Source organism: Mobula hypostoma, chromosome 6, assembly GCF_963921235.1.
Source record: "Mobula hypostoma chromosome 6, sMobHyp1.1, whole genome shotgun sequence".
In the NCBI taxonomy this organism is placed as follows: domain Eukaryota; kingdom Metazoa; phylum Chordata; class Chondrichthyes; order Myliobatiformes; family Myliobatidae; genus Mobula; species Mobula hypostoma.
In genome coordinates, this window is record NC_086102.1 from 191861518 (window position 1) to 191879403 (window position 17886).

Consider the following 17886-nt stretch of genomic DNA (forward strand, 5'->3'; position numbering starts at 1 on the left):
GGATGAGTGTGTCTACATCTGCAGCTACCCCACATCTGGCACTCCTTCTCTGCCACCTGTCCCACACCCCTCCCACAGCCCTGCACCCTCACCATTCCCAACATTCTTTCCTCCCATAGATTTATAAACTTGCTCTCTGCTACATGTTGACAAATATAGTGTAAGGGTTTCTTCTTTTATGTTACTGCTAAGGTGAATAAAATGGCTTCTCTGTACTGTTAACTACTGAGACAGTGGTTCTCTATAGCAGTATGTTTGGATTGTAATTAGTGAGAACGGGACTTGTATTCATTGGCTAACCAATTGGGATAGATGTTATTCTTTCTGTCTGTGTGAAAGCTGTTAGCTTGCATGGGCTTGGGGGAGAAGGTGCGAGGAGGATGAAGAGAGAAGATGTGGCTTGAGGAGACGGTTGCCGGACCCGCTGGGCCTGGGCTCGGGGCGAGAGCCCAGGGGTCGATGACGAGCAAAGGAGGATCAGTGAAAGGAAATCCATGAACTTTTCCTTTTCTTTTGTTTCTCTACTAACCCCATACTTAAATATAAAATCTTAAACGTTTAACCGCACATTGTGGACTGAATGTTATTTTGGGGTACTGATGTTACACAGGGGACACAACACGCAGCATCCACCCAAACAAGAGTGCTAAAGTTTGGCCGGGGAGGGAGCACCACCCGAGATGACGCCACTAGATGTAACAAGTGTTACAACAGTATTGTGCAAAATTCTTAGGTACCCTAGCTGTATAAATGTAGTGGTGTTAGAAAGTTTGTGAACCCTGTTGAATTTTCTCTATATCTGCATAAACGTGACCTAAAATGTAATCAGATCTTCACATAAGTCCTAAAACTAGATGAATAGAACGCAATTAAATAATTAACACAAAACGGTTGTTCCAATCAATGACATGAGATTGGAGGTGAGGGTTTTAGAGGTGCCCTGCCCTATAAAAACGATGTACCAAGTCAGGTTACTGACAGAGTCTGCTTCTGGAGAAAGATCTGCTTATGGGCACCACGTCTCAATCAAAACAACCTTCAGAGGACCTCAGAAGAAGAATTGCAGAGATGTATGAAGCTGGAAAAGCATTTTGAGAGACCTGAGTGTTCATCTGTCCACAGTAAGAGAAATTGTCTACAAATGGTGGAAACTCAGTACCGTTGTTACTCTCCCTAGGAGTGGGCATCCTGCAAAAATCACACTAAGAAAACAACGTGCAATGCCGAAGGAGGTGAAAAAGAACCTAAGGTTTACAGCAAAAGACCTGCAGAAACCTCTAGAATTTGCTTATTTAAGAAATAAAACAATTTCTTATTGTTTCACTATAAGAAAACCACTGAACAGGAATGTTGTTCATGAAAGGACACCTTAGAGGAAACCATTGCTTTCCAATAAAACATTGCTGCATGTCTCGAGTTTGCAACAGACCACCTGGATGTTCTACAATGCTTCTGGGACAATGTTCTGTGGACAGACGAGACAAAAGTTGAACTTTTTGGCAGACATGTACATTGCTATGTTTGGAGGAAAAGGGGTACTGCACACCAACACCTCATCCCAACTGTGAAGGATGGTGGAAGGAGTATCATGGTTTGGGGCTGCTTTGCTGCCTCAGGGCCTGGACAGCTTGCAATCATTGAGGGAACAATGAATTCAAAATTGTATCAAGACATTTTACAGGAGAATGTCAGGGTAGCCGTCCATCACCTGAAGCTTAATAGAAGTTGGATAATGCAACAAGACAATGATCCAAAAGACAAGAGTAAATCAACAACAGAAGACAATTTGTGTTTTGGAATGGCTGTGTTTAAGTCCTGACCTTAATTCTATAGAAATGTTGTGGAAGGACCTGAAACAAGCAATTCATGCAAGGAATCCCACCAACATCCCAGAGTTGAAGCAGTTTTGTAAGGAGCAATGACCTAAAATTCCTTCAAGCTGAAGTGCAGAATACAGGGCAAGTATTTTACATGTTCACACCTGAATATTGTCAATTTGAGCTTTCTCGCACATTCACAACTGATGTTTTGTTTGAAAGTGTCACCAGAGTATAATAGAAGAATCAAAGATGATTAACAATCTACAAGCTTGGTGGTTCGAAAAGGAGGTGAGATAAAATTGTGAAAAGAATTGCTTGTAGACTTCCTGGGTGAAATGAGTTTACTAACATAGCTGTACAGAGACTCTATTCAGGGCAGGACAGCGAGCTCAGTGTTCCAGGTTCAGATGTTTCTGAGAGGATAGAGAGGAATGTGAAAGTGATAGGAAAGCTGATCAGAGAAAACATTACAGCTACACTGAGGGAGGAGGCCCTGGAATACTTCTCCAGTGAGGCAATAGCAGAGGTGCTCAGAAATAAGAAAGGTGAAAAGGAATACAAATATTATTGACGTTCCGCATAACCAGCAGGAGACAGAGCAACAGACAGGCTATACAAACAACAGGGTCTTTGTAGTGAGTGACTTTAATAGCCCACTGTCTAGCCTTCTTGCATTTACATCTCTGTCACATCCTGTTGTCACTCAATGTCAATAAGACTAAGGAACTAATTGTAGACCAGGAGAGGGAAACCAGAGGTCCATGAGCCAATAGTTCATGTTGAATAATTAATCTGCCTAGTCCCATCGACCCACACCTGAACCACAACCCTCCATGCCCCTCCCATTCAGGTACCTATCCAAACTTCTCCCTGGTCCCATTGACCCATACCTGAACCACAGCCCTCCATGCCCCTCCCATCCATGTACCTATCCAAACTTCACTTAAATATTAAAATAGAACTCCCATCCACCACTTGCACTGGTGTCTCATTCCACACTCACCTCCCTCATGTTCCCCTTAAACACTTCACCCTTAACCTATGACCTCTGGTTGCAGTCCCATCCAAACTCAGTGGAAAAAAGCCTGCTTGCATTTACCCTATCCATTCCTCTCATAATTTTGTATACCTCTATCAAATCTCCCCTCAGTGGAAAAAAGCCTGCTTGCATTTACCCTATCCATTCCTCTCATAATTTTGTATACCTCTATCAAATCTCCCCTCAAACGTCCACATTCTACAGAATAAAGTCCTAACCTATTCAATCTTTCCTTATAACTCAGGTCCTCACATCCCAGCTACATCCTTGTAGATGTTCCCTGCACTCTTTCAAGTTTATTAATATCTCTCCTACAGGTAGGTGACCAAAACTGCATATAATTCTCCAATCACAAACAAGAGAAAATCTGCAGATGCTGGAAATTCAAGCAACACACACAAAAGGTGGAAGACATCCACCTTTTGTTAAGGTGGAAGTTGATAGTTTCCTGATCAGTCAGGGCATCGAAGGATATGGCAAGAAGGCAGGTGTATGGGGTTGAGTGGGATCCAGGATCAGCCATGATGGAATGGTGGAACAGACTTGATGGTCTGGATGGCCTAATTTTACTCCAATGTCTTAGGGTCTAATGGGAAAAGCCTCGCCCTGAGAGCAGATACAACAGACAGGGAGGAATTGTGCAAACGGGATGGCATTTTTACAAGAAACAAGGTGGTAAGAGGTATAGTCCACATAGCTTTGAAAGACAGTGGGTTATAAAAGACTTCAGTAGTTGACTCCAGAGATAGAGACAAAGAGGTTGAGAAAGTGGTGGAAATGGACTAGGCAAATTGAGGTCAAGGTGCAAGTTGAAGGCAAAGTTGATGAAGTCAACAACTCCACATAGGTGCAGGAATGCAGTCATTGATGTAGCACAGGAAATTTTGGGGAGCGTGGGTTTGGAACATAACCAACTATACTCCAAATTAGGCCTCACCATCATAACATCCCAATTCCTGTACTCAATACATTGATTTATGAAGGCCGATGTGCCAAAAGCTTTCTTTACAAACCTGTCTACCTGTGACACTACTTTCAACGAATTATGGACCTGTATTCCCAGATCCCATTGTTCTACCGTACTCTTCAATGCCCTACCGCTCACTTTGTAAGATCTACCCTGGTTGGTCCTCCCATAGTGCAACACCTCACACTTGTCTGCATGAAGTTCCATCTGCCATTTCTTAGCCCTTTATTCATACTGGTCCAGATACTGCTGCAAGTTATGGTAACCTTCCTCACTGTCCACTGCACCTGCAGTCTTGGTATCATCGGCAAATTTGCTGATCCAATCTGTCACATCAACATCCAGATCGTCGATGCAGAAGACAAACAACAATGGACCCAGCACCAAACTCTGCGTCACTTGTCTAGTCACAGGCTTCCATTCAGAGAGACAACCTTCTACTACCAATCTCTGGTTTCTCCCAAGAAGCCAATATCTAATCCACTTTACTACCTTATTTTCAATGCCAAGCAACTGAATCCCCTGGGTCCCTCTGACCTCAGAATAGCGGTATGACTGCGAGGCCAGTTTTCTGTTCTGGGTGTCAGATATGGGATATCCTGAAGACTTCCAGCCTCCCTGATGGCCACATCTGCACCAGGTGCATTGAGATGCATCTCCTTAGAGACCGAGTTAGGGAGCTGAAGCTGCAGCTCGATGACCTTCGGCTTGCTGGGGAAACAGAGGAGTTGATCGATAGGAGCTACCGGCAGGTGGTCACCCCAGGGCCACAGGAGACAGACAGTGGGTAACTGTCAGGAAAGGGAAGGGAGGGCATCAGGTAGTGGAGAGCACCCCTGTGGCCATCCCCCTTAGCAATAAGAGCTCCATTTTGAGTGCTGTTGGGAAGATAACATACCTGGGGGAAGGAAGTGCAGCCATGACTCTGGAACTGAATTCGACCCTGTGGCTCAGAAGGGTAGGGAATTGAAGAGAAGAGCAGCAGTAATAGGGGACTCTATAGTCAGGGGGACAGATAGGTGATTCTGTGGATGCAAAAAATAAATATGGATGGTAGTTTGCCTCCTAGGTGCCAGAGTTCATGATGTTTCTGAGCCCGTCCACAATATTCTGAAACGGGAGTGTGAGCAGCCAGAGGTCGTGGTACATGTTGGTACCAACGACATAGGTAGAAAAAGGAAAGAGGTCCTGAAAAAGAGGTAGGAAGGAAGCTGAGAAGCAGGACCTCAAGGATAGTAATCTCAGGATTGCAGCCTCCGCCACGTGACAGTGAGTATAGGAATAGAATAAGGTGGAGGATAAATGCGTGGCTGAGGGATTGGAGCTGGGGGCAGGGATTCACATTTATAACATATAACCATATAACAATTACAGCATGGAAACAGGCAATCTCGACCCTTCTAGCCTGTGCAAAACTCTTATTCTCACCTAGTCCCACTGACCTGCACTCAGCCCATAACCCTCCATTCCTTTCCTGTCCATATATCTATCCAATTTAACTTTAAACAACAACATCGAACCTGCCTCAACCACTTCTGCTGGAAGCTCGTTCCACACAGCTACCACTCTCTGAGTAAAGAAGTTCCCCCTCATGTTACCCCTAAACTTCTGCCCTTTAACTCTCAACTCAGGTCCTCTTGTTTGAATCTCCCCCTTTCTTAATGGAAAAAACCTATCCACGTCAACCCTATTTATCCCTCTCATAAATTTAAATACCTCTATCAAGTCCCCCCTCAACATTCCATGCTCCAAAGAATAAATACATAACTTGTTCAACCTTTCTCTGCAACTTAGGAGATGGAACCCAGGCAACATTTTAGTAAACCTCCTCTGTACTCTCTCAATTTTATTGACATCTTTCCTATAATTCGGTATAATACCTGGTTTCCCGGTACAGACCTGGGTCGCCAAACTTGAACGCCACAGACCTAGGCTTCAGCAGACGACGTACACCTACGGATTTTGGTTTGGGAATGTAGGCACATACTCATCCACACAGGTTTTAATGAAGTCAGTAACAACTGCAGTATTCATCCAGATTCAAAGATGAATCCCTGAATACAATGCAGTCCTCTGATTCAAACCAGTCTCATAGGTGCTCCTGTGCTTCCCTTGTCCAAACCTTCTTGGTCCTCACTGCTGGTGCTGCAGTCTTCAGTCTCTGCCTATACCCAGGGAGTAGAAGTACAGCCAGGTGAAGTGAGGGCGTGGAACAGCATAGTAGGCATTCTTGATGGTGGTGTAGCAATGGTCCAGTGTGTTGTTTCCTCTAGTATTGCAAGTGATCTGTCGATGGTAATTGTTCAGTGATTTTTCTCAGACTGGCCTGATTAAAATCTCCCAAAATGATGGTGAAGGCAATAGGATGCGCTGTTTCACGCATGTTGATCCCATTGCTCAGATCATCTGTAGCCTGATTGACATTGGCCTGAGGTGGAATGTAAACTGCTACCAAAATGACCCTGGAGAAGTCCTGTGGTAGGTGAAAAGGACAGCACTTAAGCGTTAGATATTGCAGGTCTGGTGAGCAGAATTGGGACAGCACTGATATATTTGTGCACCAAGAGGAGTTGATCATGAGGCATACTCCTCCACCTTTACTTTTGAGAGACTCTATAGATCGATCCTGACGGTGTATGGTAAACCTGTTGATCTGAATCACTTCATCCGGTACGGAAGGAGTTAACCAGGATTCCGTGAAACAGAGGACACACGTGATCCAAATGTCCCTCTGATTCAGCACCCTAGCTCTGAGATCATCAACTCAGAACAGTAATCATACCATGCTCAACCTTTTGATTCCTGACTTTGCCTGAGGTCTTACTAACATCTGTCTTCACAACCTCTCCACTATCTGTTCTGGCATTCGGTTCCCATCCCCTGCAACTCTAGTTTAAACCCCACCATGCAGTATTAGTAAACCTTTCCTCTCTGGTATTAGTCCCCCAGCAGTTCAGGTGCAAACCGTCTCTGCTGTACAGGCAACACACACAAAATACTGGAGGAACTCAGCAGGCCAGGCAGCACCTATGGAAAAGAGTACAGTTGACATTTTGGGCCAAGGACCCTTCAGCAGGATGGGTGCCACCTTCCCTGGATGAAAGCTCAATAATCCAAAAATCTGAAGCTCTCCCTTCGACACCAAATCCTTCGACATGTGTTGAGCTGTATAATCTTCCTAGTTCTGGCTTCACCAGCCTGTGGCATGGATAGCAATCCTGAGATTTAGTGTTGCCACCAAATTACTCCAGCAAGTACTGACACATGATTTTAAATGAATCACTTTCAGAAGCCTCTGCTTATTCTGTGTCTTTGCCTCTGATCCAAGCAGCTGAGAAATGCTATCATTTTCTCAAATCTTTTTGGTAAGTTGGTTCACTGTCCCTCTTTGAATTTTACCTCTTATGTTACTTCCATTAACAAAACTGCATGTGTAGATATCAATTCATGTCGAATGGCTTATTATACAGCTCATCACATCTATCATAAAATCCTGTGCTGACCAACTGGATACCTTCAACCTCTCGCTCTGGCAATGTGGGGTACCCACTTGCTTAAAGCAGGCTTCAATTATATCAGTGCCCCAGAAGACCTTGGTAACCTGTCTAAATGATTATCGCCCAGTGGCACTTACATCTACAGTGAAGAAGTGTTTCGAGAGGCTGGTGTTGAAGCATATCAGCTCCTGACTGAGTGGTAACTTGGATCCACTCCAATTTGCCTACTGAAGCAACAGGTCTACAGCAGATGCTATCTCGTTGGCTCTTCACACAACCCTGGAACATTTGGACAGCAAAGATGCATACTGTACATCAGGATGCTCTTTATCAATTACAGCTCAGCATTTAATACCATCATCCCCTCAAAACTAATCAGTAAACTGCGAGACCTGGGCCTCAATACCCCCTCATGCAATTGGATTTTGGACTTCCTCACTTGCAGACCCCAGTCAATCCAGATTAGCAAAAACATCTCCTCCACAATCTCCATCAGCACAGGAACACCACAGGCTGAGTGTGCTTAGTCCCCTGCTCTACTTACTTTACACCTACTGTATGACTGTGTGGCTACGTACAGCTTCAACACCATATACAAGTTTGCTGATGACATCACTGTTGTGGGCCATATCAAAGGCGGTGATGAATCAGCACACAGAAAGAAGATTGAAAATTTGGCTGAGGGGTGTAATAACAACAACCTCTCACTCAATGTCAATAAGACCAGGGAACTGATTGTAGACTTCAGGAGAGGGAAACCAGAGGATTCAGCAAGTCATCAAAAACCCTGGCAAACTTCTATAGATGTGTGGTGGGAAGTGTGCTGACTGGCTGCATCACAGCCTGGACAGGGAACACCAACATTTTTGAGCAGAAAACCTATAAAAGGTAGTGAATTCAGCCCGGTATATCACAGGTAAAGCCTTTCCAACCATTATGCACATCTACACGAAACGCATTTGTAGAAAAGCAGCATCCATCATCAAAGATCCCCACCACTCAGGCCATGCTCCAGGTGTGTCAAGATTCAGACCACCAGGTTCAAGACCAGTTAATATCCCTCAACCATCAGGCTCTTGAACAAAAGCAGATAGCCACACTCATTTAAGGACTCTTCTATCTTGCCATTTCATACTCATTTTTTTACTGCTATTTATTTATATTTGTGCAGTTTGTTGTGCATTGATCCTGTTTACAGCTACTGTTCCATAGATTTGCTAAGTACACCTCCAGAAAAAGAATCTCAGGGTTGTATGACGTGACCTATATGCACTCTGTTAATAAATTTTACTTTGAACTTTGGCAATCCAGCTCCTGCTTATATTTGTTTCTAGTGTTTTCCAGTGAAATCAGTTTGTAAGTGCCAAGACTCCTTGATCTCCAGGGTCCTTTAATTATCCTGTTTATAATAACAAAGACATAGTCTAAATCCCCCAGAATGCAAAGGGCTGTGCTGAATATTACAAAGCACAGCACCAATAATGTGGGACTGTAACTCAGGATAGTAATGCTGTAGTTGTTTCTCCAAGCCGTGCTCACTCTGAGCATAATATTCCTACCCGGTAAACAAGTTCATGAGATAGTCTTTAACTTTCTGGTTCTAGGTAGAATCAGAATTCTGTTATGCGATGCAAAAAAAAGACTGATTTTACTTCTTGTAAATAAGATCAGTTAAGCAATTTGGGTGGGGTAACCTATCCTACAAGAGACTTTCTGGAGTAGAATAGCTCCAAGACATAAGAGCAATGGCACTGAGTGGAAAAAAGAGAAATTTGCATCAATATTTATTGCCGTGTCACAATATAATGTACTAGAGCCTCAATGCTTCAGTCACCATCATTAAGCACAGAATCTGTAAATATTTTAGTTCATAGGAATAATCTTAGTGAACAACAGCAACAATAAGAAATAATTTACATATCCCAACAGTACTGAACAGTGGTTGAGGCATTCATGCATTTAATTTAACGTATAAATTATATGTTCTTGTCAAGGAAAGCAAAGCCAAACTGAAAATAGTCACGCCAGGACGTGATTTTTCAAATTAGTAAACTCTGATTATACATCACATACTGACTGATAAAAATAAATTCTATAATTAATAATCAAAAGTATTCCATATGGACAAATTGTCCATATGGAATACTTTTGATTATTAATTATAGAATTTAATTTATTTATTAGAGGAAATCTGCAGATGCTGGAATTTCAAGCAACACACATAAAAGTTGCTGGTGAACGCAGCAGGCCAGGCAGCATCTCTAGGAAGAGGTACAGTCGAGGTTTCAGGCCGAGACCCTTCGTCAGGACTAAATGAAAGAAGAGCTAGTAAGAGATTTGAAAGTAGGAGGGGGTGGGGGAAATCTGAAATGATAGGAGATGACAAGAAGGGGAGGGATGGAGCCAAGAGCTGGACAGTTGATTGGCAAAATCAACTGGCATTTATAGCGAGAGGATTCGAGTACAGGAGCAGCGAGGTTCCACTGCAGTTGTACAAGGCCTTGGTGAGACCACACCTGGAGTATTGTGTGCAGTTTTGGTCTCCTAATCTGAGGAAAGACATTCTTGCCATAGAGGGAGTACAAAGAAGGTTCACCAGATTGATTCCTGGGATGGCAGGACTTTCATATGAAGAAAGACTGGATGAACTGGGCTTGTACTCGTTGGAATTTAGAAGGTTGAGGGGGATCTTATTGAAACGTATAAAATCCTAAAGGGATTGGACAGGCTAGATGCAGGAAGATTGTTCCCGATGTTGGGGAAGTCCAGAACGAGGGGTCACAGTTTGAGGATAAAGGGGAAGCCTTTTAGGACCGAGATTAGGAAAGACTTCTTCACACAGAGAGTGGTGAATCTGTGGAATTCTCTGCCACAGGAAACAGTTGAGGCCAGTTCATTGGCTATATTTAAGAGGGAGTTAGATATAGCCCTTGTGGCTAAAGGGATCAGGGGGTATGGAGGGAAGGCTGGTACAGGGTTCTGAGTTGGATGATCAGCCACGATGACAGTGAATGGCGGTGCTGGCTCAAAGGGTCGAATGGCCTACTCCTGCACCTATTGTCTATCGATTGCTATGCATGAAAATCCCAGAAGATCAGAAGTTTCTGAAAGACTCAAACCACCCCCTCTGGCACCACTAATTATTCCATGATCAAAGTCACCTGGATCACGTCTTCCCCATTGTGATGTTCAGTTTGAAAAGCAACTGAACATCTTGACCATGTCTCATGCTTTCATAATTGAGTTGCTGCCACATGATTGGCTGTTTGAAATATTTGCATTAACGAGTAGGTGCACAGGTGTACCTAACAAAGTAGCCACTGCGCGAATATGCCAATGAGAACTTCCTGTTCACAGCAACACACTCAAAATGCTGATGCAACTCGGCAGGTCAGACAGCATCAATGGAGGGAACAAACAGCTCGTGTTTCAGGTTGAGACCCAAGTCATAGTCATAGTCATACTTTATTAATCACGGGGGAAATTGGTTTTCGTTACAGTTGCTCCATAAATAATAAATAGTAATAGAACCATAAATAGTTAAATAGTAATATGTAAATTATGCCAGTAAATTATGAAATAAGGCCAGGACCAGCCTATTGGCTCAGGATGTCTGACCCTCCAAGGGAGGAGTTGTAAAGTTTGATGGCCACAGGCAGGAATGACTTCCTATGATGCTCTGTGCTGCATCTCAGTGGAATGAGTTTCTGGCTGAACGTACTCCTGTGCCCAACCAGTACACGGACGGCAAAGGAAAGGGGCAGAATATATAGGTGGGGTAATGCAAAGGAGAACAAGCTGACAGGTGATCAGCAAGTCCAGGTGTGAAGAAGGTAGGTAGGTAGGTGGGTGGGAAGGGGAGGGGGAGGGGGAAGGGGGAAGGGGGAAGGGGAAGGGGGAAGGGGGAGGGGGGGAGGGGAGGAGGAAGGGGAGGGGAGGAGGAAGGGGAGGGGAGGGGAGGGGAGGAGGAAGGGGAGGGGAGGGGAGGGGGAAGGGGAGGGGAGGGGAGGGGGAGGGGGGAGGGGAGGGGGAGGGGGGAGGGGAGGGGGAGGGGGGGGAGGGGAGGGGGAGGGGGGGAGGGGAGGGGGAGGGGGGGGAGGGGAGGGGGAGGGGAGGAGGGGAGGGGAGGAGGGGAGGGGAGGAGGGGAGGGGAGGGGGAGGAGGGGAGGGGAGGGGGAGGGGGGGAGGGGAGGGGGAGGGGGAGGGGGGGAGGGGAGGGGGAGGGGGGGAGGGGAGGGGGAGGGGGAGGGGGGAGGGGGAGGGGGGAGGGGGAGGGGGAGGGGGAGGGGGGAAGGGGGATGGGGATGGGAATGAAGTTGAATGATGTGAGAAGCTAGGAGGTGAAAAGTGCGATACTGGTCATCAAACTACAGAAAGATGGTTGCATCACTGTCTGGTATGGACAGGCCTCTGCAGAGGATTGCAGAATGTTGCAGAGGGTTATAAACTCTGCCAGCTTCGCAATGGGCACTAGCCTCCCTGTATCAAAGACATCTTCAAAAGGTAATGCCTCAAAAAAGCACCATCTGCATTAAGGACCCCCATCACCCGGACACACCCTCTTTTCACTGCAACCCTCAAGGAGGAGAGACGGGAGCCTGAAGACGTACACTCAATGTTTTAGGAACAGCTTCTTACCTTTCACCAACAGATTTCTGAATGGACAATAAGCCAATCCACGAACACTACCTCATAGAAACAGAAACATATCCCCTAGACTGCCAGGCAGAAGATGAGGTGTTGCTCCTATGATCTGGCCTCACAGGAGACATGCTGGGTAGGAATGGGTGCACGATGCGACACCAATGCAGTCATCAATGTAGCAGAAAAAGAATTGGGAAGCATTTCTGGTGTAGGCTTGGAATTTGGACTGTTCCACATAGCCAATGAGAAGGTGGGGACTGTGCGAGTGCAAATGGCTACAACTTTGTTTGGAAAAAGTAGTACGAATGAAAGAGAAATTGTCGATGGTAAATACTAGTTCTGCCATTCAGAGGTGGGAATGGTGAAGGTGGATTGGTTAGCTTAGTTGTTGAGAATGAAGCAGAAAACCTTACGGTCTTCCTGATGGGCAATGCAAGTGTACTGAACTGGATGTCCATGGTGATCTGGGCCAGGGAACTGAAAGTTGTTGATGTGAAGGAAAGCTTGTGAAGCGTGACAGATATGGGTAAGAAGGGACTGAACCAAGGGGGTCAAAATGACGTTGGGATATATGGGCAGAAGTTTATTGGGGCATCAGCAGGCTGAAATAAAGAGCTTACTGGGACAGTCAGATTCTTGGATCTTGGATAGGAGGTAGAAATGGGCAGTAAAGGGTGGGGGAATTATGAAATTGGAGGCTGTAGATGGGATATCTCCAGAGGTGATGAGGTCAGTAATGGTGCAGGGGACAATGACCTGATGCTTCTCAGCGGGGTTGCGGTTAAAGGAGAAAAACGGGTAATATTGAACACAAGAGCATAAGACATAGCAGCAGAATTAGGTCTTTCAACCCATCAGGTCTGCTCCGCTATTCCATCATGGCTGATCCCGGTTCCCACTCAACCCCATATACCTGCCTTCTGCCAGAGAACACTACAGCATGGTACAGACCCTTATACCCTACTCTAACATCAATCTAACCCTTCCCTCTTACATACTGTAGTGCTACGTGTTTCTATCACCCTGCTTATCTAAGAGTTTCTTAACTGTCCCTAATGGATCTGCCTCTACCTCCACACCTGCCAGGGTGTTCCTTGCACTCACTACTCCATGTAAAAAAACTTGCCTCTGACACTCCTCTTATACCTTCCTTCAAATTCCTTAAAATTATTCCCCTTCATGTTAGCCATTTCAGCCCTGGGAAGAAGCCTCTGGCTATCCACTCAATCTATGCCTCTGATCATCTTGTAAGTAAGATGAGGTACATGAGAGCTCCCTCCAGGCCTCAGCAAGGTAGAGATCAGTCCACCCGACTACAACAGCATTACCTTTGTCAGCAGGTCTGATGACAAGGTTGGAAATGGTGTGGAGAGAGTGGCGGGCAGAGCATTCAAAGGGGTTGATGCTGGAATAGGAGAGAGGAGTCAGACAACTGATATCCTGCCAGCAGTTAGAGATGAAAAGATCCAGAGGGGGTTGTCCAACTGGAGGAGGGTTGAAGACACAAGAAGGGGTCATGGGGGGAGGGAGGAGGAAATCCTTGCCAAAGAAGTAAGCCCAGAGGCAGAGACCATCAGCATCACGGATTTCAGTGAGATGTGGATGCAGGGGTACAAAAGTAAGGCCCTTGCTGATGGCCGAACATCTGCTTCAAAAAGAGGAAGTTCAGATGGGATGGAGATAGCAAGGATTGGAGTTTGTGTCAAGGGAAGGTGGAGGGTTGAAAGGTTCAGAGGGAGAGGAGAGTTGGAATATCCAGGTAAAGTGGCATAGCAGAAAGAACTTACTGTCTGCTTTTGTCCTGACTCTTAATGTTGAAGACCTGTGCGATGGCAGGACCTTGGAAAGCACAAAAGCTCTGCCATAAAGTAGAACAAACTCCACCCAGGAAAAAGCTTTCAAAACGAAGCTTACAGTTGTCTGGATCATGTCCCAAGCCTCAACCAGCTTTCAAACCTGTCAAACACAATTTCTTACCAACATCTGACCTGGCAAAGGTCCAGTGGAAGGACATCCCAGGTTAGGAAGTTGACTTACGACACAGCTATCAGCAGGTTTTAGGTCATTTGCTTTTTCCTGGAACTGGACTAAAAATTTAATTGTGTTTGCTAAGGCTTATTTTTCAACATCAGTTATTATTGTAAGAATATTACTTGCATGCAGAGAGCGACATAATTGTGATAACACCGGGGTTGGAACAAGTCGCTCAAAAACATGATCATATACTTCAGGTCATAACTCACCTCTGCACTATTAAAATTATTTTCCTACAGGAGTGTTTCATTTAACATTTCAATATTACTCTGAAACATTGCTCAGGAAATTAAGCTTTGGACGTTACTGTCAAAGCAAGCCCTCTTTTCCAGAACTATTTAACCCAACACTGCGAAGCCAACTTTAATGCAACTAGATCAACTTATGTTTATGCCTCATCACTCATCCGTGTTAATCCTGAGCTTCACAATTTCCTGATGACCTCACAACTAATGACAAGCTCTTTTCCCAACCCTTGCCAAAGGACTCTTGGCCAACATTCCTTCAGCTTTGCACATCCTCCTCCACTCCAAAACAATGAAGAAACCCTGCCCTCTCCCCTCCATGACGTCTGGACCCAGGCAAAACACAGGTAAAGAAAAGCGGGGGAAGGAATAAAAAGGGAGGGATTCTTCTGGGATCTGGCATGGAGTTAATGAGCCAAATAATCTCTTTCTGTGATATTATAATGATAAGCCTTTGGTATTATAATAAGCCTTTGGTCTCCATGTAGACTTGCTTGCCCCATCACCCAATTTGTGGTAGATCCGACTTCAGTCTCACTGACCACCTTAGAACCCACAACACAGGAAAGGAAGTAAATCATTCCTGATCCCAAGGAACTGCCGAAGAAGAAACCACTGAATTCTGCAGGAGCAGCTCTGTGAAAAAACCGTCTTTGGTTCATCATGCAACACTTTACTTATTAGCATCATTGAAATGTTAACCCTTTGAAAGAGACATGAAACCTTCAAAATAAGTCCTTGAACAATAAATTATGAGCAATGGCAAATACAATGATATAGTCTTTATTCCGTCAATAATTCTGAGTGAGTATTTTGCATCAGGCTTCACTGTGGAAGACACTAGCAGGGTGCCAGATGTTGAAGGGTGCGAGAGAAGAGAAGTGAGTGTTGTTACTATTAGCAGGAGAAGGTGCTCAAAAAGCTGGAAGACCTAAGGGTGTATAAGTCACCCGGACCAGATGAACCACACCTTAGGGTTCTGAAAGAGGTAGCAGGGACCTTAGTAATGATCCTACAAAAATCAATGGACTCTGGCATGGTGCCAGAGGACTGGAAAATTGCAAATGTCACTCCATTCTTTAAGAAAGGAGGAAGGCAGCAAAAAGGAAATTATAGGCCAGTTAGCCTGACTTCAGTGGTTGGGAAGTCAACTGTTAAGGATGAGAGGTTGTGGAGTACTTGGTGACACAGGACAAGATATAACAAGGTCAGCATGGTTTCCTTCAGGGAAAATCCTGCCTGAGGAATCTGCTGGAATTCTTTGAGGAGATTACAAGTAGGATTGATAAAGGGGATGTAGTGGATGTTGTATATTTGGACTTTCAGAAAGCCTTTTTCAAGGTGCCACAACATGAGGATGCTTACCAAGTTAAAAGCCCATGGTATTATAGAAAAGTCACTGACATGGTTAGAGCATTGGCTGATTGGTTGGAGGCAGCAAATGGGAATAAAAGGTTCCTTTTCTGGTTGGCTGCCCGTGACTTGTGGTGTTCCGCAGGGTTGGTGTTGGGACCACTTCTTTTTAGGCTATATATAAATGATTTAGATGATGGGATAGATGGCTTTGTTGCCAAATTTGCAGGTGATATGAAGATTGGTGGAGGGGCAGGTAGTATTGAGGAAACAGGTAGGATGCAGATGGACTTAGACAGATTAGCAGAATGGGCAAGAAAGTGGCAAATGAAATCCAATATTGGAATATGCATGTTCATGCACTTTGGTAATAGAAACAAGTGTGCAAACTATTTCCTAAATGCAAAGAAAATCCAAAAATCTGAGATGCAAAGGAACTTGATCCTTGTGCAGAACGCCCTGAAGGTTAACTTGCAGGTAGAGTCAGCGGTGAGGAAGGCAAATGCCATGTTAGCATTCATTTCGAGAGGTCTAGAATACAAGAGCAAGGATGTGATTCTGAGGCTTTATAAGGCACTGGTGAGGCCCCATCTTGTATTGTGAACAGTCTTGAGCTCCTCATCTAAGGAAAGATGTACTGGCATTGGAGAGGGTCCAGAGAAGGTTCACAAGGATGATTCCAGTAATGAAAGGGTTATCATACGAGGAATGTTTGATGGCTCTGGGTCTGTACTTGCTGGAATTTAGAAGGATGATGGGAATCTCATTGAAGCCTTTCAAATGTTGAAAGGCTTGGACAGAGTGGATGTGGAAAGAATGTTTCCCATGGTGGGGGAGCCGAGGACAAGAGAGCACAGCCTCAGGATAGAGGGGTGTCCAGTTAAAACACAGATGCTGAGAAATTTCTTTAGCCAGAGGGTGGTGAATTTGTGGAATTTATTAACAAAGGCAGCAGTGGAGGCTGGGTGCTGGGTGTATTTAAGACAGAAATTGATAGGTTGTTGATTGAACACAGCATCAAATATTACCGGGATTAGGCTGGGGAGTGGGGCTAAGGAGAGAAAAAAAGGTCAGCCATGACTGAAAGGTGGAACAGCCTCAATGGGCCAAATGGCCTATGTCTTATTGACTAACAACCATCAAGAAATTGGCACTTTAGTGACCTGTACTGCTGATTCAGGCACTACTCCATTTTATGAACTCAATGTAAACTATTAAAATCTGCATTGCAGATTGATTTTAAAATAACACAGCGAGACTTACACGTTCTCTCGATAGGCAGAATGCACAGCTGCTGCGTTGCTGTAACGCCACAGTACGATTGCAGAAGATAACACATCCAACGCGGCATCAAACTAGAACAGACAGACATGTTCTTCAAAACACAGATTATCACACAGATGTGTGTTTATATTATTTAAGCATCAAAGGGAAAAACATTGATTTCACTGGAATCTTAGATGACTTGAATTGCACAAGTGTTATTCCAGATGGTAGTTTATCATCTTGCGGTGTGTACTTTGGTGATGATTGATGTCTGATAAAATTACAAAGGTCCAAAATTCCAAATATAATGAGAAACATTTTATATGACATATCATTAGTGTTCCTGTTGCAAAATGAAGTTACCAGCAAAATTTTATTTCCTGAAAATCAAAATCATAATTTTTGTACCTTAGGGTCAGTGAAATTTAATTTTCACCCAAACATCCCAAAGACCCACTCATACAGATCACATTTCCTGATAAAATCTTCTTAAAGTAACAACTTAATTCAAAAGCTGTGTTGATAAGATTTGTGTTAGGATGCATGTTAGAAATTTAAGTTAAGAATGATTACACCAGGAAATGCCTTATCAGATTACAGTCGGAAATACACTTCCCTATTGCTCAGCTGACGTACTTTTCCTTTACAGGGATCTGACAATTTATCTTAGTTTCATCAATATTCACTGGAGATCTGATAGAGGTTTACAAGATTATAAGAGGCATAGAAAGAATAGACAGGGAGTATCTGTTTCCCAGGGTTGAAATCTCTAGGAACAGAGAGCATGTATTGAAGATGAGAGGGGATAGGTTCAAAGGGGATGTGAGGGGCAAGTATTTTTATTCGGAATGGTGGATGTCTGGAATGCACAGCCTGGTATGATGGCAGAGCCAAGTACATTAGAGGCTTTTAAAACTCACTATTTCTGCTTTGTTCCTGCCCCACTGAACTTATATCTGCACACTTCAACTTGGTTTTATCCCCCTGGTTCAGTCCCTTCCTACCTACATCTATGGCACTT

At 44.4% G+C, this 17886-nt stretch overlaps 1 protein-coding gene across 1 annotated transcript in view; it reads right to left on the bottom strand.

Moving 5' to 3' along the window:
- tmem163a (transmembrane protein 163a) overlaps positions 1–17886 on the bottom strand; it is a 239527-nt gene that overhangs the window by 105232 nt on the left and 116409 nt on the right. The window contains exon 5 of the mRNA XM_063052498.1: positions 16863–16954. Within this exon, the coding sequence (XP_062908568.1) occupies positions 16863–16954 (92 nt within the window). The remainder of the gene's footprint in view (positions 1–16862; positions 16955–17886) is intronic.